Genomic DNA, 25,480 nt, shown 5'->3' on the forward strand with positions numbered 1-25,480 from the left:
ACATTTTTGTATGCGGGAGTACCCCAACAACAGAATGGTGTGGGTGTATACCGGTCATTACATTTTTGTATTCAGACCCCAACAACAGAATGGTGTGGGTGTATACCGGTCATTACATTTTTGTATGCGGGAGTACCCCAACAACAGAATGGTGTGGGTGTATACCGGTCATTACATTTTTGTATTCGGGAGTACCCCAACAACAGAATGGTGTGGGTGTATACCGGTCATTACATTTTTGTATGCGGGAGTACCCCAACAACAGAATGATGTGGGTGTATACCGTCATTACATTTTGTATTCGGTACCCCAACAACAGAATGGTGTGGGTGTATACCGGTCATTACATCTTTGTATGCGGGAGTACCCCAACAACAGAATGGTGTGGGTGTATACCGTCATTACATTTTTGTATGCGGGAGTACCCCAACAACAGAATGGTGTGGGTGTATACCGGTCATTACATTTTTGTATGCGGGAGTACCCCAACAACAGAATGGTGTGGGTGTATACCGGTCATTACATTTTTGTATGCGGGAGTACCCCAACAACAGAATGGTGTGGGTGTATACCGGTCATTACATTTTTGTATGCGGGAGTACCCCAACAACAGAATGGTGTGGGTGTATACCGGTCATTACATTTTTGTATGCGGGAGTACCCCAACAACAGAATGGTGTGGGTGTATACCGGTCATTACATTTTTGTATGCGGGAGTACCCCAACAACAGAGTGGTGTGGGTGTATACCGGTCATTACATTTTTGTATGCGGGAGTACCCCAACAACAGAATGGTGTGGGTGTATACCGGTCACTAAAACATTTATGCGGTAGACTTCAGTTTCGCCAACTCATCCTCATCAGGAGGATGATATCATCCTCAATGAGGAACTAGCAAGCACTTTTGTTTCAAGTTTAAGATGCGGTTTTTAAGTGTTTTTTCTCTCCAATATTTGCTTTGGTCACAAATTCAAGTATAGCATGAGTCAACAATATTATTTGGGAATTAATTAACAGAATATGAACTTTAAAAGTGAGATTTTCACTGGACAGTTACTTTGAAACTGCAACATTTTCTCTCAGCCTCATGGAAAATGTGTAGAGTAATAGGAAATGTGCTTTAATACCACAGAACCTTCTCTCATCCTCATCACAACATGTAAAGAGTAGCATGAGATGAGCTCTAAAACAGCAATTTTTTACTTGCAGAATTGCAGGAAATTTGCTTTAAAACTGCTAAAATTCTTCTCAGATTCATGATAAAAAGTTTAGAATAGCATTATAAAAACTGCAGTTACTTTAAAACTGCAACATTTTCTCTTTGCCCCACGGCGAAATGTAATAGAATTGCAGGAAATGCGTTATAAAATGGAAAAAACTAATCTGAGGATGACTCCCTGGAATAACCATCTACTCTTCCTCCACCCCAATATCTACACCACAATTCCACATTTGGTACATCTTCCTCCTGCAGACCAAGTCCCTCTAGTTATCAGGACTGGAAATATAAATCCAATGGATGATGATAATGATTATTATTATACCATACAAAATGATTACATAATCCACCATAGGATCATTTATTTCAGCTAAAGTATACAGATTGCAGTCTAAAAAATAAATAATAATTTGAAAATAAATCTGGGGATGACAAAGGACAATCAAAACAAGAATTAGATTTGATTTTCAAAATTCCATGTATTGGCTGTTTTAGTTTTAGAAAGCAATATTTTTTCTTGGCTTATTGTATTGGAGGTGATTGGATCATTTAAACAACAACACAAATACATGATGCTACAAATACATTTCATACATTTCCAATGTTCATAACCCCTCCATCGTTCAATAGCCTACATGCACACACACATCCACTATTTGTTTGCTGTTGTGTTTGTGCTGTTGCCAGTGTCTTCTGTCTGTGTTGGCCGTTTTGCCTTAAAATGTTTTTTTTTCTTCTTTTTTTCTTCCAGCTCCCTGTCCCCAGAGGAGGCCTTTTGTCTCTTACCAGGCTGCCATTGCAAATAAGACTTTATTCTTAATTGACTTGCCTGGCCAAATAAAGGTTAAATAAATAATAAAACCTCCAAATGCAGTTATCTTGCTCTCTCTGTGTTCACCCATCCATTTCTTCCCCTCACTTTCTTTAAAATCATCATAGAGGTACATTGTTTGTTCAAATAGTTTTCACACTATGTTAAACAAATGCTCAAACTCATTGTTATACTCACTACATATAGTGATTGTCTTTCTTTGAATTAAGAAGTAATTGTTTGGAGAAAGTCAGTTGCTCTACTAGCAGTTACAGTAATTAAATTGTCAGTCTATTGACTGCTATTAGCCTTTCACATTATCTTGCCTACCAATACTGCTCTGAGCTGGCTCAGCTATTTCACATTCACATTGTCCTTTCCAGCATGGTTCCAGCATACATAACCAGACTAGTGCAAAACAGCTTGGTTCAGCTCCGCACAGCATGGTTCAGTAGTGAGAAAATGTACAAATGTGACGTCGCACGCGAACGGGGCGGAAGGCTGACGTTACAACTTCACAGGAGAGGCATTTGAAACATTAAATATATATATTTTAATCAAAATGCATCTTTTTTTGGTAGAAATGCCTTCTTGAACATGTGAACTTTCACTGTGGAAAGAATTCATCATCTGGTTGATGCGTAGTGGGAAGGATATGATGAAAGTGTGTCAGTCTGCCATGAAAGTGTGTCAGTCTGCCATGATGAATCATAATCAATAGATATGCAGGTCAGACTCTACAGTTAAATAGTTTGCTAGCTGTTGTGTATAGTAACTGAAGACTTTACTCAGTAACAAAAGGTCCAGGCAGAGAGGTAAGTTTTATCATTCTCCCAGCCTGCATTGCTTCACCTCTTTATCTTTACAAGTAATTCATCTTGACCTTTCTAACAGTGACACCTTGTGGTGAACATATTAAGTGTAAACAACATCTCCCCTTACCCTAAAACAAAGCACATTTCTGAAATGTGTGTACAATGCGCCGTATCTTTTGATCATCCTGTTGTTGCAGGAATTGTTTGAAAGTATTTCTAAATGTTGTCATTTCCCTTCTTGTGTAATCCCTTACAAAGCTCATGTTGGGTACTATATTTCTGAATCATTGCTTTAAAAATGTTTCAAAAGCAGAATGGAGCATTAAAATATGTTTGGATATACAGTACCAGTCAAAAGTTTGGACACACCGACTAATTGAAGGGTTTTTCTTTATATTTACTATTTTCTACATTGTAGAATAATAGTGAGACATCAAAACTATGAAATAAAGAGAAGAATTGAAGCAACTCCCCAAATACAGTATGCCAAGCTTGTAGTGTCATACCCAAGAAGACTCTGAATTCTGTTACCGCTGCCAGGTGATTCAACAAAGTACAGAGTAAAGGGTCTGAATACTTATGTAAATGTGATATTTCCATTTTTAATTTGTAATATATTATCAAACATTTCTAAAAAACTATTTTTGCTATGTTATTATGGGGTATGATGTGTAGATTGATGAGGGGAAAAAACAATGTAATCAATTTTAGAATAAGGCTGTAATGTAACAAAATGAGGAACAAGTCAAGGATTTCTGAACACTTTCCGAAGGCACTGTATATTAGTTTGTTAGTGTCTGCAAATTGACTGTACTTCTGTTTTGGTATTTACATTTATTTGTTTAGATAATATTAATTACGTGTCTAAATAATGATGTTTTGATACGAAATAAGTTAATTTTTTATCTATTGTTTTTTCCAATAGTTTCTCCATGGGGTCAAAATGACCCATGTGGTAATCAATGTACAGTATTTAGCTTTAGGGTTAATGGAGACATGGAAGTGCGCTTCAGGTGAGGCATTACCTGCCGACACTAAACCCTCAGCAGCATCCAGGCCAGGGCCATAAGGCCCAGAGAGGAGCACTTTGTGGAGGCTCCTGACACTGGCGGGGCTGTGGTTGGGCTGCTCTGGGTCGTCACCATCCTGCCGTTGACAGGCTGGATGTTCCTGAAGACGTTGGTCATCAAGGCAGAGGTGGAGTTGTGGTCCATGTGCACTGTTGTACTGAAGAGATCAATCTGAGGGGAGAAGCTTAATTAATTGCAGATTTGATCATAGACATAAGTGTGACATCAGGCTGGCCCAATGGCTTTACCCACTGGGCACTGTAACGGTTTACGTGAAGGAGAGTCAGACCAAAATGTAGCGTGGCTATTTAGATTCATGTTTAATAAAAACAACTAAACACTACAAATCAAGAACCAAAAACCGAAACAGCCTATACTGGTGCAAAGTAACACATAGACAGAAACAAGGACAATCACCCACGACACACTCAAAGAATATGGCTGCCTAAATAAGGTTCCCAATCAGAGACAACGATAAACACCTGCCTCTGATTGAGAACCACTTCAGAAAGCCATAGACTAAGCGAGAAAACCCCACTAAGCTACAATCCCAATTCCTGTGAAAAACCCCAAGTCAAAACACACCACATACCAAAACCCATGTCACACCCTGGCCTGACCAAATAAATAAAGAAAACACAAAATACTAAGACCAGGGTGTGACAGGCACAGACGTCAGTTCAACATCTAATTTTATTTGAGATGCCAAGTAACGTAAGTGCTCTCCAAGTAAATAAATAAATAATCACCAAAAAACTTTGAGGCATGTAATTGCATTTTGATTAAAAGTTAGATTAAAACCAGACAAATTCCTGAAATGTGTGTACAGTTGAAGTCGGAAGTTTACATACACTTAGGTTGGAGTCATTAAAACTTGTTTTTCAACCACTCCACACATTTCTTCTAGCGGGACAACTTCTGTTGAAACTGGATGGCGTGCAATTCAAATAAATAATCATAAATATTATGGGTATTGAACATTTATGTACATATGTGTCTTATATCGGCTGAAAAATGTCATTCTTGTTAATCTAACTGCACTGTCCTATTACAGTGAAAAAACATGCCATGCGATTGTTTGAGGATTGAGCCCCACTTCAAAATATTTTTCCAACGGCACAGGTTTCAGAAAGTCACAAATAACGATTAAATATTCACAGACGGCATCCCCAGCCGCGCCCTCAGAGCATGCGCAGACCAGCTGGCTGGTGTGTTTACGGACATATTCAATCAATCCCTATACCAGTCTGTTGTTCCCACATGCTTCAAGAGGGCCACCATTGTTCCCGTTCCCAAGAAAGCTAAGGTAACTGAGCTAAACGACTACCGCCCGTAGCACTCACTTCCGTCATCATGAAGTGCTTTGAGAGACTAGTCAAGGACCATATCACCTCCACCCTACCTGACACCCTAGACCCACTCCAATTTGCTTACCACCCAAATAGGTCCACAGACAACGCAATCTCAACCACACTGCACACTGCCCTAACCCATCTGGACAAGATGAATACCTATGTGAGAATGCTGTTCATCGACTACAGCTCGGCATTTAACACCATAGTACCCTCCAAGCTCGTCATCAAGCTCGAGACCCTGGGTCTCGACCCCGCCCTGTGCAACTGGGTACTGGACTTCCTGACGGGCCGCCCCCCAGGTGGTGAGGGTAGGCAACAACATCTCCACCCCGCTGATCCTCAACACTGGGGCCTCACAAGGGTGCGTTCTGAGCCCTCTCCTGTACTCCCTGTTCACCCACGACTGCGCGGCAACGCACGCCTCCAACTCAATCATCAAGTTTGCAGACGACACAACAGTGGTAGGCTTGATTACCAACAACGACGAGACGGCCTACAGGGAGGAGTTGAGGGCCCTCGGAGTGTGGTGTCAGGACAATAACCTCACACTCAACGTCAACAAAACTAAAGAGATGATTGTGGACTTCAGGAAACAGCAGAGGGAACACCCCACCATTCCACATCGATGGAACAGTAGTGGAGAGGGTAGTAAGTTTTAAGTTCCTCGGCATACACATCACAGACAAACTGAATTGGTCCACTCACACAGACAGCATCGTGAAGAAGGCGCAGCAGCGCCTCTTCAACCTCAGGAGGCTGAAGAAATTCGGCTTGTCACCAAAAACACTCACAAACTTCTACAGATGCACAATCGAGAGCATCCTGGCGGGCTGTATCACCGCCTGGTACGGCAACTGCTCCGCCCACAACCGTAAGGCTCTCCAGAGGGTAGTGAGGTCTGCACAACGTATCACCGGGGGCAAACTACCTGCCCTCCAGGACACCTACACCCCCGATGTTACAGGAAGGCCATAAAGATCATCAAGGACAACACCCACCCGAGCCACTGCCTGTTCACCCCGCTATCATCCAGAAGGCGAGGTCAGTACAGGTGAATCAAAGCTGGGACCGAGAGACTGAAAAACAGCTTCTATCTCAAGGCCATCAGACTGTTAAACAGCAACCACTAACATTGAGTGGCTGCTGCCAACACACTGACTCAACTCCAGCCACATCAATAATGGGAATTGATGGGAAAGGATGTAAAATATATCACTAGCCACTTTAAACAATGCTACCTAATATAATGTTTACATACCCTACATTATTCATCTCATATGTATACGTATATACTGTACTCTATCATCTACTGCATCCTTATGTAATACATGTATCACTAGCCACTTTAACTATGCCACTTTGTTTACATACTCATCTCATATGTATATACTGTACTCGATACCATCTACTCTATCTTGCCTATGCTGCTCTGCACCATCACTCATATCTTTATGTACATATTCTTTATCCCCTTACACTGTGTATAAGATATTAGTTTTGGAATTGTTAGTTAGATTACTTGTTGGTTATTACTGCATTGTCGGAACTGGAAGCACAAGCATTTCGCTACACTCACATTAACATCTGCTAACCATGTGTATGTGACAAATAAAATTTGATTTGATTTGATTTGATTGATTTACTTTTCGAAAATCTTCCTCTAATTTGTCATCCAAAGGGTCCCAGTTATAACATGTAGTGTTTATTTTTTAGATATAATCCTTCTTTATATCCTAAAAAGTATTTTTAGTTGTCGACATCGATTTGAGTAATCCACAAATCAACCCCACAAATCTACCCCTAAACTTTGTTTCAACAATTCAAAATATGTTTCTATTTACTCCTTAGATACCCTAAAATGTAATCAATCTATATTATTTCTTACAGAAAGAAGAATGTTCAATAGGAAACCGATTTTAGCAGATGCGTCCTGTCTTCATTCTCTTGCCTTTCTAAGAGGATGGTTTTTCTTTGGATTGTCTCCTACCATATCTACTATGTTATATTCTCTTACATTATTATAACATTTCCACAACCTTCAAAGGGTTTTCTTTCCAATTATATGCATATCCTGGCTTCAGGGCCTGAGCTAAATGCAGTTTACTTGGGCACATCATGCAGACAGGAAGAGGAGTTTTAACAGGAAGAGAAGTTTTAACAAATTGTAGTTTTGGCAAGACGGTTAGGACATCTACTTTGTTCATGACATATTTTTCCAAAAATTGTTTACAGAGAGATTATTTCACTTATAATTCACTGTATCACAATTCCGGTTGGTCAGAAATTTACATACACTAAGTTGACTGTGCCTTTAAACAGCTTGGAAAATTCCTGAAAATTATGTCATGTATTTAGAAGCTTCTGATAGGCTAATTGACATCATTTGAGTCAATTGGAGGTGTAGCTGTGGATGTATTTCAAGGCCTACCTTCAAACAAAATGCCTATTTGCTTGACATCATGGGAATATCCCACATCATGGGAAAATCAAAATAATTTATAAACTCCTGAAGGTACCACGTTCATCTGTACAAACAATAGTATGCAAGTATAAACACCATGGGACCACGCAGCTGTCAAACCACTCAGAAAGGAGACGCGTTCTGTCTCCTAGAGATGAATGTACTTTGGTGCAAAACGTGCAAACCAATCGAGGAACAACAGCAAAGGACCTTGTGAAGATGCTGGAAGAAACCGGTACAAAAGTATCGATATAATGGCTTAAGGACACCAACTTTAAGGTATTGGAGTGGCCATCACAAAGCCCTGACCTCAATCCTACAGAACATTTGTGGGCAGAACTGAAAAAGCATGTGCGAGCAAGGAGGACTACATACAGGACTACTTTCGACTTAAACTGTATGTTCATGAGTTTTTGCAGAGCCAGTTAGTACATCACATATGAATTATCTTTTGTTGTACTACCCCAGTGGATATTGCATCTTCTCCCTTACTGTGTAATCCGTTACAACCCAGCTAGGGCATAACGTTCTGATAACCATATGTTTCTTAGATCTTGGCAAGTGTCACGACTTCTACCGAAGTCGTTGCCTCTCCTTGTTTGGGCGGTGCTCGGTGTTCGACGTCACCGGCCTTTTAGCCATCATTGATCCATTTTTTATTTTCCATTGCTTTGTCTTGTCTTCCCACACACCTGTTTTCATTCCCATTCAATACCTGTTGTGTATTTAACCCTCTGTTTCCCCTCATGTCTTTGACAGAGATTGTTTTATGTCAAGTGTTGTTTTATGTTTTATAGGTGCGCGACGGGTCCTCGTACCCATGTTCGTTTGTGTATGTACATATTTAGTGTTTGGAGCATGTTAAGTGGACTTATATTAAAAGACTCCATTTACACTCCGTTTGACTCTCCTGCGCCTGACTTCCCTGCCACCTATACACACGACTCTGACAGCAAGTGTGGTTGTCCTATGATTATTTTACATACAAACTTCCCACAACTTTCTGGGAATAGTGCATTTGGAACATTCTCAGCACATTTAAGGAACCTTAATTTTCTTGGTATTTCATTACTTTAACAATGTTTGTTAAAAGTTCAAACATAGTTACATGTCATTTAAATTTTGGTCATGTTCTAGGAACGTTCTCCAACTGGTTTGACATTAGGAATGTTCTCAAAACATTCAGAGAATGTTAAGGCACAAAATATATTTTTTCAAAGATGTCTAGAAATGCAGACGTGTGCTCTTGTAAGAAGCAATCACTCCCCCATTGCTGACTACAAACTATCTATAAATGGGCTAATAACTCACTAACAAAGGATATTAACAAATGTGCACAGGTTGCTACATGTTGCTCTCACTTTGATCTCAAAACAAGAACATCGACTCACAACCGCTCATGCTGTAAAAACAGTCCCGTTCAAAGTAAATGGCGCAGATCCATATATGGCATTGGTCCATTTTCATGTTACCTACTGCAGCTCTGATTGGTTATGGCGCACCAGACTGCACCTAGAGTATGGGCCTGAGTCATGCCTGTCAATGCAATAGAATTCTACTCCGATGCCTTCTTCCTACAACAAAATCTTTTGCATAGTTTATTTTCCATACTAAGTCTTGCATAGTTCGTTATGTTTCGGTATGTTGCATTGAAAGCGGCTAATATTGCGTTGATTCTATCACAATTCCCACAGTAAAGGGAAACGTTGATAGTGTTAACTAAAGGGAAAACACTAGAAAGTGAACTTCACTCAAATCTCGTGCTTCTCTGCACATGCTGATATTTCTTCTGGGCAGCAGTCCCCGAGGGAACCTTGTGGTCGAGACACATCATTAAAAGAAACCTCTTATGTTCCTTGGACAGAGCACCTATGCATCACACCCAAAAGTGAGAAAATCACTGTTCAACTGTGCAAATATTGAACATGAGGTTATATGATAACACATAAGGGTTGGTTAATTTTATAAGCATTTTCTAAGTGCATTTATTCATGGTTAATAACTGGATGTAAATACTGGCTCAATATTTTGCAAACACTGACCAGTTATTGAACTATTTTGACCAATTCGATATAACTTTTTATTGATTTATAATGCATTTACAAATTATTCAACAATTGTTAATAACATAATTATAACCCCTTTATAAACTCTTTAAAAATGGAACCTTATTTAAAAGTGTTGCCGATATGGGATTACAGTCCATGGTGTTGAGTTTATGGTATAATTGTTGTACAAACTCACCAAGTCCTGGCTGACTTTGATAGGGTCCTTGAACACGGTCCAAACCACAGCCTCGTTGCAATTTGGAGTGGTCAGGGATCCAAGGTAACGGTAGTATTTGGTACGGTCCACCCCTTCCAGGAGCTCATCCAATGAAATAGCATGAGTAATGTTTACAATATCATCTTGAGGAAGAGAGAAAGAAAAAACATATAAAATCATATGCTACAGAAATTGAACAATAAAATCACTCATTTTGAATTCAAAGAAAAACAAATCCCTCTTCCAAACTTTATTTTGAGGAAGTAGTTCTTGATCAAATCAGAACCAGTTAAATCTCTCCTCTCACCTTTTAGTGTGATGTTGGCCAAGTATGATGTCAGAGTATTCCAGGCTGCTGGTGAACCAGTTGCATTACCCGGCATGGCCTGTTTGAAAAACAAAGACTTTAGTCATAAAAAACAGCAATAAAACATTAAAATGCCTAATCTACTGTGGAAAAATGGATGCCATTTCGAAGAAAGTTAAAGCATCCTCTCACCTCTATGAAGAAACCAAGAGCAGCGAGTCCCGTGCTGTCTGCAACGGCCGCAGTCGTGTTACTGTCGTGCGAAGACTTGGCATTTACTATGTGCAACTGAAAGGTGAAGCATAACAGTTGATCTAAAAAGTTATCTGAATCCATTGGGAAATTCAAACGTTGGAATAATACATTTAAAAAGGTAGACTACAATCGGCCATATATACAGCTCTTCAAAGGTCACTAAGACCTTGATATTGACCCATTGCAGTGTGGTACATTTGCATCAGTATAAAAATTCACCACATGTAACATGGGCTACATTCAGAATCTATACTTTTTGCCCGAAGTACACTCATACATTTCTCCTCATGAATTTAAAAGGACCACAGGAAGAGTAGCTGCTGCTTCAGCAAAAGCTAATGGTGATTCAAATAAACAAACAAATGTAATGGACTAGTGTTTGGAATATGGTGGAAACTCCCTCCAGCCATGCATGCTCCAATCCATGAAGCGTGGTGGGGTGGGTTGCGTTGAACCTTCCCATACCTCCATGGGGTAGCGTGTTCCATCCACTGTGTGCTCCGACCCAGGTACTGAGGTACCATTCCCCCAGTGGAGGTGAAACTGCAGGCTGTCATAGGCCTCAGACAGGGCCCCACCTGTAACCTGGACACCCCTCGTGAGCGTCACTTTGACTGAAAGAAAGAGAGGAGGAACAATAGGAGAGGAATTGGTTACATTTCGAACATTAAGGTTCCTGGTTTGGTACATACAGTACAAGTCAAAAGTTTGAACACACTTACTCATTCCAGTTATTTTATTTTCTACATTGTTGGATAATAGTAAAGACATGAAAACTATGAAATAACACAATCATGTAGTAATCAAAAAAGGGATAAACAAATCAAAATATATTTCATATTTGAGATTCTTCAAAGTAGCCACCCTTTGCCTTGATGACAGCTTTGCCCACTCTTGGCCTTCTTTCAACCTGCTTCATTAGGTTGTCACCTGGAATGTATTTCAATGAACAGGTGTGCCTTCTTAAAAGTTAATTTGTGGACTTTATTTCCTTCTTAATGCATTTGAGCCAATCGGTTGGGTTGTGACAGGGTAGAGGTGCAATACAAAAGATATAAGTCCATATTGTGGCAAGAACAGCTCAAATAAGCAAAGAGAAATGTCAGTAAATCATTACTTTAAGACATGAAGGTCAGTCAACACGGAAAATTTCAAGAATTTTGAAGTTTTCTTCAAGTGCAGTTGCAAAAACCATCAAGCTCTATTATGAAACTCGCTCTCATGAGGACCGCCACAGGAAAGGTAGACCCAGAGTTACCTCTGCTGCAGAGAATAAATTCATTAGAGTTATCAGACTCAGATTGCAGTCCAAATAAATGCTTCACAGAGTTTAAGTAACAGACACATCTCAACATTTATTGTTCAGAGGAGACTACTTGAATAAGGCCTTTATGGTCGAATTGCTGCAAAGATACCACTACTAAAGGACAACAATAATAAGAAGAGACTTGCTTGGGCCAAGAACAATTGACTGGTGGAAATCTGTCCTTTGGTCTGATGAGTCCAAATTTGAGATGTTTGGTTCCAACCTCTGTGTCTTTGTGAGACGCAGAGTAGGTGAACAGATGGTCTCTTCATGTGTTGTTCCCACCATGAAGCATGGAGGAGGAGGTGTTATGGTGTGGGGGTGCTTTGCTGTCTGTGATTTAAGGCACACTTAACCAGCACGGCTACCACAGCATTCTGCAGCAATATGCCATCCCATTTTGTTTGCGCTTAGTGGGACTATCATTTGTTTTTCAACAGGACAATGACCCAAAACACACCTCCAGGCTGTGTAAGGGCTATTTGTCCAAGAAGTAGAGTGATGGAGTGCTGCATCAGATGACCTGGCCTTCACAATGACCCAACCTCAACCCAATTGAGATGGTTTGGGATGAATTGGACTGCAGAGTGAAGGAAAGCAGCCAACAAGTGATCAGCATATGTGGGAACTCCTTCAAGACTGCTGGAAAAGCATTCCAGGTGACTACTTCATGAAGCTGGTTGAGATAATGCCAAGAGTGTGCACAGCTGTCATCAAGTCAAAGAGTGGCTTCTGTAAAGAATCTTAAACATAAATTCTATTTTTCTTTGATTATCACTTTTTTGGTTAGAACATGATTCCATATGTTTTATTTCATAGTTATGATGTCAACAATTATTCTACAATATAGAAAATAGTAAAAATAAAGAAAAACCCTTGAATGAGTAGGTGTGTCCAAACTTTTGACTGGTACTGTACATTATCCTCAAGTGGGACAGTGTATGGATTGCAGTGGTGTAAAGTACTTAAATAAAAAATACTTTTAGGTACTGCTTTAGTAGTTTTTTGGGGTCTGTTTTTTGGGTCTGTAAAGTCTGTATTTAACTTAACCTTTTATATATTTTTTTAATTTTACTCCACTACATTCCTAATGAAAATAATGTACTTTTACTCCTTTTACTCCTTACATTTTCCCTGACACCCAAAAGTACTCGTTACATTTTGTATACTTAGCAGGACAGGAAAATTGGCTAATTCATGCACTTATCAAGAGAACATCCCTGGTCATCCCTGCCTCTGATCTGGCAGACTCACTAAACACAAATGTTTCATTTATGAATTTTGTCTGAGTGTTGAACAGTTCCCCTGGCAATCCGTAAATTAAAAAAATAATAATAATTGAATTGTCTGGTGTTCTTAATATAAGACATTTTAAATTATTTATACTTTAAAACTAAATACTTGTAGACTTTACTTTACTAAAGTAGTATTTTACTGAGTAACTTTCACTTTTACTTGTGTCATTTTCTTTTAAGGTATCTTTACTTTTACTCAACTATGAAAATTGGGTACTTTTTCCACCACTGGTGGATTGAGAAGGCAAGGCATCCATCCATTCTCCTCACCAGTTTCGCCAGTGTTCTTGATATTCTTCATTGTAGAGTTGTCTCCGTATTTGGTGAACTTGAATTCAGCCAGGTTTGCGTCGCCCACTGCTGATGCGGAGATGATGTTGATGGGAGACTGACGGGATCCGTTGCAATGTTCACTGGCAATGGTGGGCCAAGTAGTGTCATCTTAACATGGAATCAATCATACAATGGTTTCAATGTACCATTGTTTTATAAGTTTCATATAATATGCTAATACATACATTCTATAGTCTCTTATCCACTGCCATTACAATCACTTCAAGCAAATACTTCATGTACAATTTGTGAATAAAAATTACACTGAGTATACAAAACATTAACACCTGCTTTTTCCATGACAAAGACTGACCAGGTGAATCCAGGTGAAAGCTTATTTATAGCACTTGTTAAAAATCGCTTCAATTAGTGTAGATGGGGGGGAAGAGACAAGTTAAAGAAGGAAGATACAGGTTAAAGAAGGTTTATTATGACTTGTGACAATTGAGATTGTGTCATTCAGCGGGTGAATCGGCAAGGCAAAAGATTGAAGTGCCTTCAAACAGGGTATGGTAGTACGTGACAGGAGCACCGGCTTGTGTCAAGAACTGCAAAGCTGATTTGTTTTTCATGCTCAACAGTTTTCCATGTGTATCAAGAATGTTCCACCACCCAAAGGACATCCAGCCAACTTGACACAACTGAGTCAACATGGGCCAGCATTCCTGTGGAATGCTTTCGACACCTTGTAGAGTCCATGCCCCGATGAATTGAGGCTGTCCAACTCAATATTAAGAAGGTGTTCCTAATGTTTGGTATACTCAGTGTACACTGTAACCATGGGGTTAAAAATCAATACTTACTACAACTAGGATCATGGTAACACCACACTGTTGAAATTGAAAAGGGGAAAAGTTATGCGAAGAGCCACAAAATGTAAAGCAGAAGACAGTCACAGGCCAACAAAATAATAAAACAATCGCTTACAAACTTCTGCAGCACTGTATCCAGTGGGGACAAGGATAGTCGCAATGATAACCACAAGTCGATTCATCTGAAAGCGAGATGAAGGCAATTATGAATGGAGAGCCACTGAGCAGTGACTGACGCTGGACGTCCATGGACGTTATAAAGTTGTTGAAATTTGGTCAGTCCGCCCTGGCTTTGACTTCAACGTCACAACGTCCACAAAGATAGATGTTTATGATTGGTTCAGATCTGTGCCGGTCCGAACTGGCCTTGATTTGACCTAAAAGTAGACGTCTACATTTCACATGTTCGGAATCTACTGTACTCCACTATACTTTACTATGCTCTACTGTACTGTGCTGTACTATGCTTTCTAAACTTGTGAAACATGGACGTCTATGATTGGTCCAGATTTGGTCCAGACTGACCAAATTTGGTCTTGTTTAGTAGTGAAGCTCATTAGTATAATACCCAGTGTGCTTTGCAAGTGTTCATTTTTACATTTACATCTTGGTAATTTAGCAGACACGTTATCCAGAGTGACTTACAGTCATTGCATTCAAGTAAGGTAGATAAACAACATTTTAACGGCTTGCTGTGAGCCTGAACCTCTCACCTTGAACTCAAAAGGGCATTGGATAACATGAATAAAGGCAAATCACCTGGTTGGGATGGTATTCCTCCTGAGGTCTATTTAAAATTTTGGAACCAATTAGGTCCACTGTTAGTTGAAATTATTAACATAGCCGTTCACAAAGGTTAATTTGAAATGGATGTAAATACAGCACTAATTTTGCTTTCATAAAAAAAGGTAAGGAGGCCAACAAGTGCTCTCACTATCGCCCTTTAACTTTGATAGACACAGATATTAAACTATTTTCTCAAATCGTCCCGTCTCAAAACCCAAATTGGTACATCCGAACCAAAGCGGGTTTGTAAAAACCGATTATCCCGATAACCTCTGTTGTCTATTACATATCTAACATGCTTCATCAGAAACCAAAGCTCTCTCTCTCAACGCAGAAAAAGCTTTTGATGAATTAGAATGGTCACATCTTTGGTCAGTTTTGGAACATACAGTATGGGACTTGGCTCCAATTTCATTGATATGATTACAATACTGTATGCCAATCCCTCAGCCGTAGTAATAACAGGCAATACCTGCTCTGTTCTGTTCCAAATAACTAGAAGTAGCAGGAAAGGTCATCCCATCTCACCACTGTTTTTTTATTGTCTATGGAACCGCTGGCCTAGGCAAATTTGAAAATCGAAAGAAATTACACTAATATCTCTCAATTCTGCAGATCTCATTATACAGCGATGATATCTTACTTTATCTAGACAATATATCTCAATCCCACCCAAACGCTGTTTCAAATTCAGTTCCATCTCAAGTCATAAAATAAATCCAACCAAATCTGCCCTACTGCCTCTTAAGACCCAGATTGAGGACTAAAGTTCTACTTTAAATAGTTGGGAATAGATATATTTCCTTCCTTGGATACAATCATTGCTAGAAACTTTTACAATTCTCTCCATGGGACGGTTGAGCTAACATGAGCTAACGTGATTAGCATGAGGTTGTAAGAAACATCTGATATGGGCAGAAAGTTTAAATTATTGTTAATCTAACTACACTGTCCAATTGACAGTATATATTACAGTGAAAGAATATCATGCTATTGTTTGAGGAGAGTTATGAACTTAAAAATGTATTAAATAACGAATTAGGCACATTTGGGCAGAAATACAATGGTTCATTGGATCAGTCTAAAACTTTGCACATACACTACTGCCATATAGTGGCCAAAATCTAAATGGTGCCTAAACTGGAATAATACATTGTGGCCTTTCTCTTGCATTTCAAAGAGGATATAAAGAATTCCCTTTGTATTATACCAGATCTTTTACCAGATCTAATGTGTTGTATTTTCCTACATTTGTTTCAATTTTGCATAAAGTTCAAAGTGTTTCCTTTAAAACGGTACCAAGAATATGCATATCCTTGCTTCAGGTCCTGAGCTACAGGCAGATAAATTTGGGTATGTCATTTTAGGTGAATATTGAAACAAAGGGTCCGATCCTTAAAGAGGATTTTAATCTAACTGCACTGTCCAATTTACAGTAGCTATTACAGTGAAAATATAGCATGCTATTTTTTTCAGGAGAGTGCACAACAACAAAAAACATTTATCACGGCAACTGGTTTGATACATTCACCTCTGAAAGTAAATCATGTACTTACATTCAGTAATTTTCCTCTGATTTGTCATCCTGAGGGTCCCAGAGATAAATTGTAGCATAGTTTTGTTAGATAAAATAAATGTTTATATTCAAATGTAGGAACTTGGTTCTAGAACCCCTGCTGCCAGCATCCCGGAATCGCCTCTTCACTGTTGACGTTGAGACTGGTGTTTTGGAGGTTACTATTTAATGAAGCTGCCAGTTGAGGACTTGTGAGGCGTCTGTTTCTCAAACTAGACTCATACCTGTCCTCTTGTGTCATGTCTTGTTATGTCTGTTCCTGTCCTTTCTCTTCATTCTCTCTCTCTGCTGGTCTTTTTAGGTTACCTTCTCTGTCTCTCATTCCTCAGCTGTTCTACATCTGCCCTAACTAGCTCTTTCACTCTTCCCCACCTGTTCTCTCTTCCCCCTCCGATTAGGTCTCTATTTCTCTCTCTGTTCCTGCTACTTTCAGTGTCTGATTCTTGTTTGTGTTTTTTGATGCCAGAAGCAAGCTGTCGTCTCGTTTGCTTCCACCTTGTCCTGTCCTGTCGGAGTCTGCCTGGCAGGAGCATCCTGCACTATACTAACGTTCTTTTGTTCCGCTGACAACGTTGGAAGAGGATTTATGCCATTCCTGTATTTTCATTAAAGAACTCTGTTTTCTGTTAAAACCGCTTTTGGGTCTTCACTCAAGCTCATAACAGAAGAATCAGACCAAGAATGGACCCAGCGGCTCCGGACCCTTTTCACTCCGCCGTCGAGATCCAGGGAGCGATGCTAGGCAGACACGAGGAGGAATTGTCTGCTGCTCAACATGCGGTTGAGACCCTGGCCGTCCAAGTCTCCGACCTCACAAGACGGGTTCACCAACTCCACCTCGATCCACCGCCCACTTCCAGGGTTTCCGAGTCTCCGGAGCCCAGGATCAACAACCCGCCGTGTTACTCTGGGGAGCCCACTGAGTGCCGCTCATTCCTCACTCAGTGTGATGTGGTGTTCTCTCTCCAGCCCAACACTTACTATAGGAGCGCAGCCCGCATCGCCTACGTCATTTCTCTCCTTACCGGACGGGCGCGTGAGTGGGGCACGGCAGTCTGGGAGCGGGGCTGAGTGTATTAACCAGTATCAGGACTTTAAGGAGGAGATGATACGGGTTTTTGACCGTTCTGTTTTGGCGAGGAGGCTTCCAGGGCCCTGTCTTCCCTATGTCAGGGGAATAGATCCATAACGGATTATTCTATTGAGTTTCGCACTCTCGCTGCCTCTAGTGACTGGAACGAGCCGGCTTTGCTCGCTCGTTTTCTGGAGGGTCTCCACGTCGAGGTTAAGGATGAGATCCTTTTCCCGGGAGGTTCCTTCCAGTCTGGACTCCTTAATAGCTCTCGCTATTCGCATAGAGCGACGGTTTGATCTTCGTCGCCGAGCTCGTGGAAAGGAGCTCACGTTCTCCGTTGCTCCCCTCTCCACATCACTGCCACCTGCCGCATCACTGCCACCCTCCTCCGCCGGCTCGGATGCTGAGCCTATGCAGCTGGGGGGTATTCGCATCTCGGCCAAGGAGAGGGAACGGAGAATCACCAATCGCCTCTGTCTCTACTGCGGCTCCGCTGGTCATTTTGTCACCTCATGTCCAGTAAAAGCCAGAGCTCATCAGTAAGAGGAGGGCTACTGGTGAGCGCAACTACTCAGGCCTCTCCTTCTGGATCACGCACTACCTTTCCGGTCCATCTCCGCTGGCCCGGTTCATCTGCTTCCTGCAGTGCCTTGATAGACTCTGGGGCGGAGGGCTGTTTTATGGACGAGACCTGGGCTCGGGAACATGACATTCCTCTCAGACAGTTAGGGAGCCCAGGGCCTTGTTCGCTTTAGATGGTAGTTCTCTCCCCAAGATTCAGCGTGAGACGCTGCCTTTAACCCTCACTGTCTCTGGTAATCATAGCGAAACCATTTCTTTTTTAATTTTTCGTTCACCTTTTACACCTGTTGTTTTGGGTCATCCCTGGCTAGTGCGCCATAACCCTTCTATTAATTGGTCTAGTAATACTATCCTATCCTGGAATGTTTCTTGTCATGTAACCTGTTTAATGTCTGCTATCCCTCCTGTTTCCTCTGTCTCTTCTTCACAGGAGGAGCCTGGCGATTTGACAGGGGTGCCGGAGGAGTATCACGATCTGCGCACGGTGTTCAGTCGTTCCAAGGCCACTTCTCCCCTCCACACCGGTCGTATGACTGTAGTATTGATCTCCTTCCGGGAACTACTCCCCCGGGGTAGATTATACTCTCTGTCGGCTCCCGAACGTAAGGCTCTCGAGGATTATTTGTCGGTTTCGCTCGACGCGGTACCATAGTCTCCTCCTCCTCCCCGCCGGAGCGGGTTTTTTTTTGTTCAGAAGAAGGACGGGTCCCTGCGCCCATGCGTGGATTATCGAGGGCTGAATGACATAACAGTTAAGAATCGTTATCCGCTTCCTCTTATGTCTTCAGCCTTCGAGATCCTGCAGGGAGCCAGGTTTTTCACCAAATTGGACCTTCGTAACGCCTACCATCTCGTGCGCATCAGGGAGGGGGACGAGTGGAAGACGGCGTTTAACACTCTGTTAGGGCACTTTGAATACCGGGTTCTTCCTTTCTGCCTCGTTAACGCTCCAGCTGTCTTTCAGGCACTAGTTAACGACGTCCTGAGAGACATGCTGAACATTTTTGTTTTCGTTTACATGGACGATATCCTGATTTTTTCACCGTCTCTCTCGATTCATGTTCAGCACGTGCGATAAAGCGCCTTTTGGAGAACTGTCTTTATGTGAAGGCTGAGAAGTGCACTTTTCATGCCGCCTCTGTCCCTTTTCTCGGTTCCGTTATTTCCGCTGAGGGCATTAAGATGGATCCCGCTAAGGTCCAGGCTGTCATTGATTGGCCCGTTCCTAAGTCACGCGTCGAGCTGCAGCGCTTTCTGGGCTTCGCTTTTCTACCGTCGTTTCATCCGTAATTTCGGTCAGGTGGCAGCTCCTCTCACAGCCCTTACTTCTGTTAAGACGTGCTTTAAGTGGTCCGTTTCCGCCCAGGGAGCTTTTGATCTTCTTAAGAATCGTTTTACATCCGCACCTATTCTTGTTACACCTGACATCTCTAGACAGTTTGTTGTTGAGGTTGACGCGTCAGAGGTGGGCGTGGGAGCCATTCTTTCTCAGCGCTCTCTCTCTGACGACAAGGTCCATCCTTGCGCTTTTTCTCTCATCGCTTATCGCCGTCAGAACGTAACTATGATGTTGGTAATCGCAAACTGCTCGCCATCCGCTTAGCCCTAGGCGAATGGCGACAGTGGTTGGAGGGGGCGACCGTTCCTTTTGTCGTTTGGACTGACCATAGGAACCTTGAGTACATCCGTTCAGCCAAACGACTTAATGCGCGTCAGGCTCGTTGGGCTCTGTTTTTCGCTCGTTTCGAGTTTGTTATTTCTTATCGTCCGGGCTCAAAAAACACCAAACCTGATGCTTTATCTCGTCTCTTCAGTTCTTCTGAGGTCTCCACCGACCCCGATGGGATTCTCCCTGAGGGGCGTGTTGTCGGGTTGACTGTCTGGGGAATTGAGAGGCAGGTAAAGCAAGCACTCGCTCACACTCCGTCGCCGCGAGCTTGTCCTAGGAACCTTCTGTTCGTTCCCGTTCCTACTCGTCCGGCCGTTCTTCAGTGGGCCCACTCTGCCAAGTTAGCCGGCCACCCCGGCGTTCGGGTACGCTCGCTTCCATTCGCCAGCGTTTCTGGTGGCCCACTCGGGAACGTGACGCGTCGATTTGTCGCCGCTTGTTCGGTCTGCGCGCAGACTAAATCTGGGAACTCTCCTCCTGCCGGCCGTCTCAGACCGCTTCCCATTCCCTCTCGACCGTGGTCTCACATCGCTTTAGATTTTATCACCGGACTGCCTTCATCAGCGGGGAAGACAGTTATTCTTACGGTTGTCGATAGATTCTCTAAGGCGGCTCATTTCATTCCTCTCGATAAGCTCCCTTCTGCTAAGGAGACGGCTCAGATCATTATCGAGAATGTTTTCCGAATTCATGGCCTTCCGTCTGACGTCGTTTCCGACAGAGGTCCGCAGTTCACGTCTCAATTTTGGAGGGAGTTTTGCCGTTTGATTGGGGCTTCCGTCAGTCTCTCGTCCGGCTTTCATCCCCAGTCTAACGGTCAAGCCGAACGGGCCAATCAGACTGTTGGTCGCATTTTACGCAGTCTTTCTTTTCGTAACCCTGCGTCTTGGTCAGAACAGCTCCCCTGGGCAGAGTACGCCCACAACTCGCTTCCCTCGTCTGCTACCGGTCTATCCCCTTTTCAGTGTAGCCTCGGGTACCAGCCTCCGCTGTTCTCATCTCAGCTCGCCGAGTCCTGCGTCCCCTCCGCTCAGGCTTTTGTCCAGCGTTGCGAGCGCACCTGGAAGGGGGTCAGGTCGGCACTTTGCCGTAATAGGGCGCAGACTGTGAGGGCCGCTAATAAGCGTAGGACCAAGAGTCCTAGATATTGTTGCGGTCAGAGAGTATGGCTCTCCACTCAGAACCTTCCCCTTAAGACAGCTTCTCGCAAGTTGGCCCCGCGGTTCATTGGTCCGTTCCGTATTTCCCAGGTCATTAATCCTGTCGCAGTGCGACTTCTTCTCCCGCTATCTTCGTCGCGTTCACCCGGTCTTCCATGTCTCCTGTGTTAAGCCCGTTCTTCGCGCCCCCGCTCGTGCCGCCCCCCCCCATCCTTGTCGAGGCGCACCCATCTACAGGGTTCGTAAGATTTTGGACATGCGCCCTCGGGGCCGTGGTCATCAGTACCTAGTGGATTGGGAGGGGTACGGTCCTGAGGAGAGGAGTTGGGTTCCCTCTCGGGACGTGCTGGACCGTTCGCTGATCGATGATTTCCTCCGTTGCCGCCAGGTTTCCTCCTCGAGTGCGCCAGGAGGCGCTCGGTGAGTGGGGGGGGGTACTGTCATGTCTTGTTATGTCTGTTCCTGTCCTTTCTCTTCATTCTCTCTCTCTGCTGGTCTTTTTAGGTTACCTTCTCTGTCTCTCATTCCTCAGCTGTTCTACATCTGCCCTAACTAGCTCTTTCACTCTTCCCCACCTGTTCTCTCTTCCCCCTCTGATTAGGTCTCTATTTCTCTCTCTGTTCCTGCTACTTTCAGTGTCTGATTCTTGTTTGTGTTTTTTGATGCCAGAAGCAAGCTGTCGTCTCGTTTGCTTCCACCTTGTCCTGTCCTGTCGGAGTCTGCCTGGCAGGAGCATCCTGCACTATACTAACGTTCTTTTTGTTCCGCTGACAACGTTGGAAGAGGATTTATGCCATTCCTGTATTTTCATTAAAGAACTCTGTTTTCTGTTAAAACCGCTTTTGGGTCTTCACTCAAGCTCATAACATCTTGCTCAGTTGTGCACCGGGGCCTCCCACCACTCTTTCTATTCTGGTTAGATCCAATTTGCACTGTTCCGTGAAGGGAGTAGTACACAGCATTGAATGAGATCTTCAGTTTCTTGGCAATTTCTCGGAACAAGATTAGACTGACGAGTTTCAGAAGAAAGATCTTTGTTTCTGGCCATTTTGTAATTGAACCCACAAATGCTGACGCTCTAGATACTCAACTAGTGTAATGGAGGACAGTTTTATTGCTTCTATAATCAGAACAACATTTTTCAGATGTGCTATCGTAATTGCGAAAGGCCTTATAAAAATGATCAACTTGGATTAGCTAACACAACGTACCTTGGAACACAGGAGTGATGGTTGCTGATAATGAGCCTCTGTACGTTTGTGTAGATATTCCATACACAAATCAGCCATTTCCAGGTACAATAGTGATTTACAACAATAATAATGTCTACACTGTATTTCTGATCAATTTGATGTTATTTTAAAAACGGACAAAAAAGTGTTTTTCTTCAAAAACAAGGACATTTCTAAGTGACCCCAAGTTTTTGAACGGTAGTAAGTTTTCAGTATATACCGAACAAAAATATAAATGAAACATTCAAAGTGGAATTTACAAACTTTAGAAGCATTTTTAAACCTCAAATACACTACAAAGGTTTCAATCTACAGCAACAGGGTGATCAAATTTAGATCTCGTCCGTAAAATCACATCATGGCCCCATTTCCATCATAGCCACCTAATCATCCCCCTCATTCCATATTGGCAAATAACACTCCTCACCTCTCCACCTGATAGCTGATGTGTGGTGCGCGTTCTGGCACAGATGGTTGCCATGCATCACCCAAGTGGGTGCTACACATTTATGGGGTGAGTTTGCCCCCCATTACAGCACTTTGAACAGCTGGAAAGGCGCTATATAAATACAATCAATTAAAATTATTTAGTTATTATAGCAAGTTAAGCATATTATAGTAGGTATAACTCAGTAGAGCCTGTGTTGCAAAGGCCAAAATGTGGTTCTGGCCCTTTAAGAGCTGCTAATGCTCCTATGACTTAATGGGCATGTACTGTACCTCCGCCCAGGCATTGCTGACGCATGCCAGCTCTTACAACGCCTTGATAGGTATTTTATGTATCAGCTATCCACATCGATGACATAGTCAATGTGATACCCAATCATTGGTTGATGCATGCCACGTCTTAGCAGGGGAACATGGCCACAATGTTTGTCGGGAAAGGCTGGCATTAAAACTCCACCTTCACCTGTTGTTGGATATCTTCCAGCTTCTAGTGCAAAACTCAATTAATCGTTTTAGTTTCCTTCGTGTGTCCCAGCAGCAAACGTGAGTAAATAGACATGTTTTTTTGGGGACTTTTTCCCCTGATTTCCCTGTTTTCCCTGGCTCTAAATGGCATAAATGCATTAAAACAGATGTTACTTCTTAGCCCAGCCTAGTCAATGAGGTGTGTGCCACTTCAAACATGTCATATCTTAAAAGCAGGGTATAATGTGCCATAAATGTCTGTTTGCATGAATGCCAGACTCCTCTTACCTTGAAGCTGCACCTGTCTTTACCTCTCCGTCCTGTGCACTCAGCCTCCCATCCTCCCTCATTTTATTCAGTCGTATACCTCAACTAGAAACGATAAACACGCCTCCTTTTTTCCAATAGGCTTGGGGGGTTAAGTTGTGTAATACTGTAAAAAGAACACCCATTTGAAAAGCAGAAAGTTAGGTGAGGTTTGCCAGGAAAGATATGCAATACAAGCGGCATTGACAGTAATGAAAGACCAACTTGGACCTTAAGAAAAATTTGATGAAAATCAAAATATTGACTTCAGAGTAGTCCTCATTTATTTTTATTTTTTACGAGGCAAGTCAGTTCAGAAAAAAATTCTTATTTACAGTGACGGCCTAGGAACAGCAGGTTAACTGCCTTGTTCAGGGGCAGAACTACAGCTTTTTCCTTGTCAGCTCGGTGATTCAGTCTAGCAACCTTTCGTTTACTAGTCCAACGCTCCAACCACTAGGCTACCTGCCGCCCCTCATAGTGACACAACCAGTCAACCTAGATAAAGTGACATGATTTAACAGTAGGCTATTTGGAATACAGTTCATCATAGTGTTTTAAACAGTACAATTGCTCCAGACAAAATACATCCAAAATGGCACTTTATTTGAAACCTGACTGAATAGATGAAAATATAGATTGGGGGAATCTGGATAAAAGCATGTTCTTTCTTCAGAAGAAAAACTGTCCAGCTTCAAAAGAAGCTTTCTTTCACTAGAACTCAAACCCTGGTTACGTCTCTGACTGTAGAAAATGTTATGCTGAAGTACTGAAATTCCCACAGAAGAACAATGTTTCTTAACGTTCTCAGAACTATTTTAGGACATTCCCAATGTCGAACCAGTTGCAGAACATTCCTAGAACACTACCAAAATTGAAATAAAATATAAATGTGAACTTTTATGAATCCTTCTGTTAAAGTAATGAAATACCAAAAAAAATATATATATTTTGCGCTGAGAATGTTCCAAAGCCAAGCATCTATCCTGCACCGTTCCAAGATATTTGTTGGAAGGTTGTACTCAAAATAACTACAGGACAACCACGCTCTCACCAAGCTCTGATAAATATATGGTTCTCAGAATGTTACGCGCTAGCTGGGTAGTCTCTCCACCTTTCCCATTGAAGTACAACCTGCACAACTCACTGATATGAACTGTGGGGAGAATTGAAAGAACATGTTGAGATAGAAACAAGGAAACCCAGGTGGACACCATTATATGCCAAGTGAATCAATCATCCCTGAGGTTTCCATGAGAAAAATATATCGGCTGAGATTTGTAGATCTTATTGAAGATGCATGTCGATGCATACTGGTAATTCATCATATTATTTAAGATCCATTGTAATAATTTGAGTCGTCGTCAGGGCAGAGAGTCAACCCCTCCAGTACAGTGTGTTAGAAACAAAACAAAGTGTATTGTTATGTCGCCTCCTGTACTCCCTGCATACCTACTAAAGTGTGGCCTCACAGTTCCAACTCCGTCATCAAGTTCACTGACGACACAACAGTAGTGCGACTGATTACCAACAACGAGCTCGACGGCCTGCACGGAGGAGGTAGGCACTCTCACGGCATTGTGCCAGGTACAGTAAACAACCTCTCCTTCAACGCCAGCAAAACATAGAAGCTGATTGTGCACTTCAAGAGGAACCAGGCTAGGCACACCACCATCCTCATCAACGGGGTCAGTGTGAAGATGGTTAAAAACATCAAGTTCCTTGGCGTACACATCTCTGAAGAGCTAAAATGGTCAAAACACACGAACACCTTGGCGAAGAAGGTTTGACAGCGACTCTTCAACCTCAGGATGCTGAATAAATTTGCATAACCATTAATCCCCCCAAACTCAATACTTTGTAGAACCACCTTTTGCA

At 42.2% G+C, this 25,480-nt stretch overlaps 1 protein-coding gene across 1 annotated transcript in view; it reads right to left on the reverse strand.

The window, feature by feature from the left end:
* Window positions 1–23,628, reverse strand: part of LOC135506780 (uncharacterized) — a 63,428-nt gene extending 39,800 nt beyond the window's left edge. The window contains exons 1-9 of the mRNA XM_064926160.1: window positions 23,585–23,628; window positions 14,420–14,486; window positions 14,296–14,322; window positions 13,430–13,600; window positions 11,024–11,172; window positions 10,496–10,591; window positions 10,304–10,382; window positions 9,976–10,139; window positions 3,881–4,086 (exon numbers count right to left, since the gene is read on the reverse strand). Of these exons, the coding sequence (XP_064782232.1) occupies window positions 3,881–4,086; window positions 9,976–10,139; window positions 10,304–10,382; window positions 10,496–10,591; window positions 11,024–11,172; window positions 13,430–13,600; window positions 14,296–14,322; window positions 14,420–14,486 (959 nt within the window). The 5' untranslated portion in view covers window positions 23,585–23,628. The remainder of the gene's footprint in view (window positions 1–3,880; window positions 4,087–9,975; window positions 10,140–10,303; window positions 10,383–10,495; window positions 10,592–11,023; window positions 11,173–13,429; window positions 13,601–14,295; window positions 14,323–14,419; window positions 14,487–23,584) is intronic.
* Between the last annotated feature and the right edge of the window lie 1,852 nt (window positions 23,629–25,480).

The sequence above is a fragment of the Oncorhynchus masou genome, chromosome 3 (genome assembly GCF_036934945.1).
Source record: "Oncorhynchus masou masou isolate Uvic2021 chromosome 3, UVic_Omas_1.1, whole genome shotgun sequence".
In the NCBI taxonomy this organism is placed as follows: Eukaryota; Metazoa; Chordata; class Actinopteri; order Salmoniformes; family Salmonidae; genus Oncorhynchus; species Oncorhynchus masou.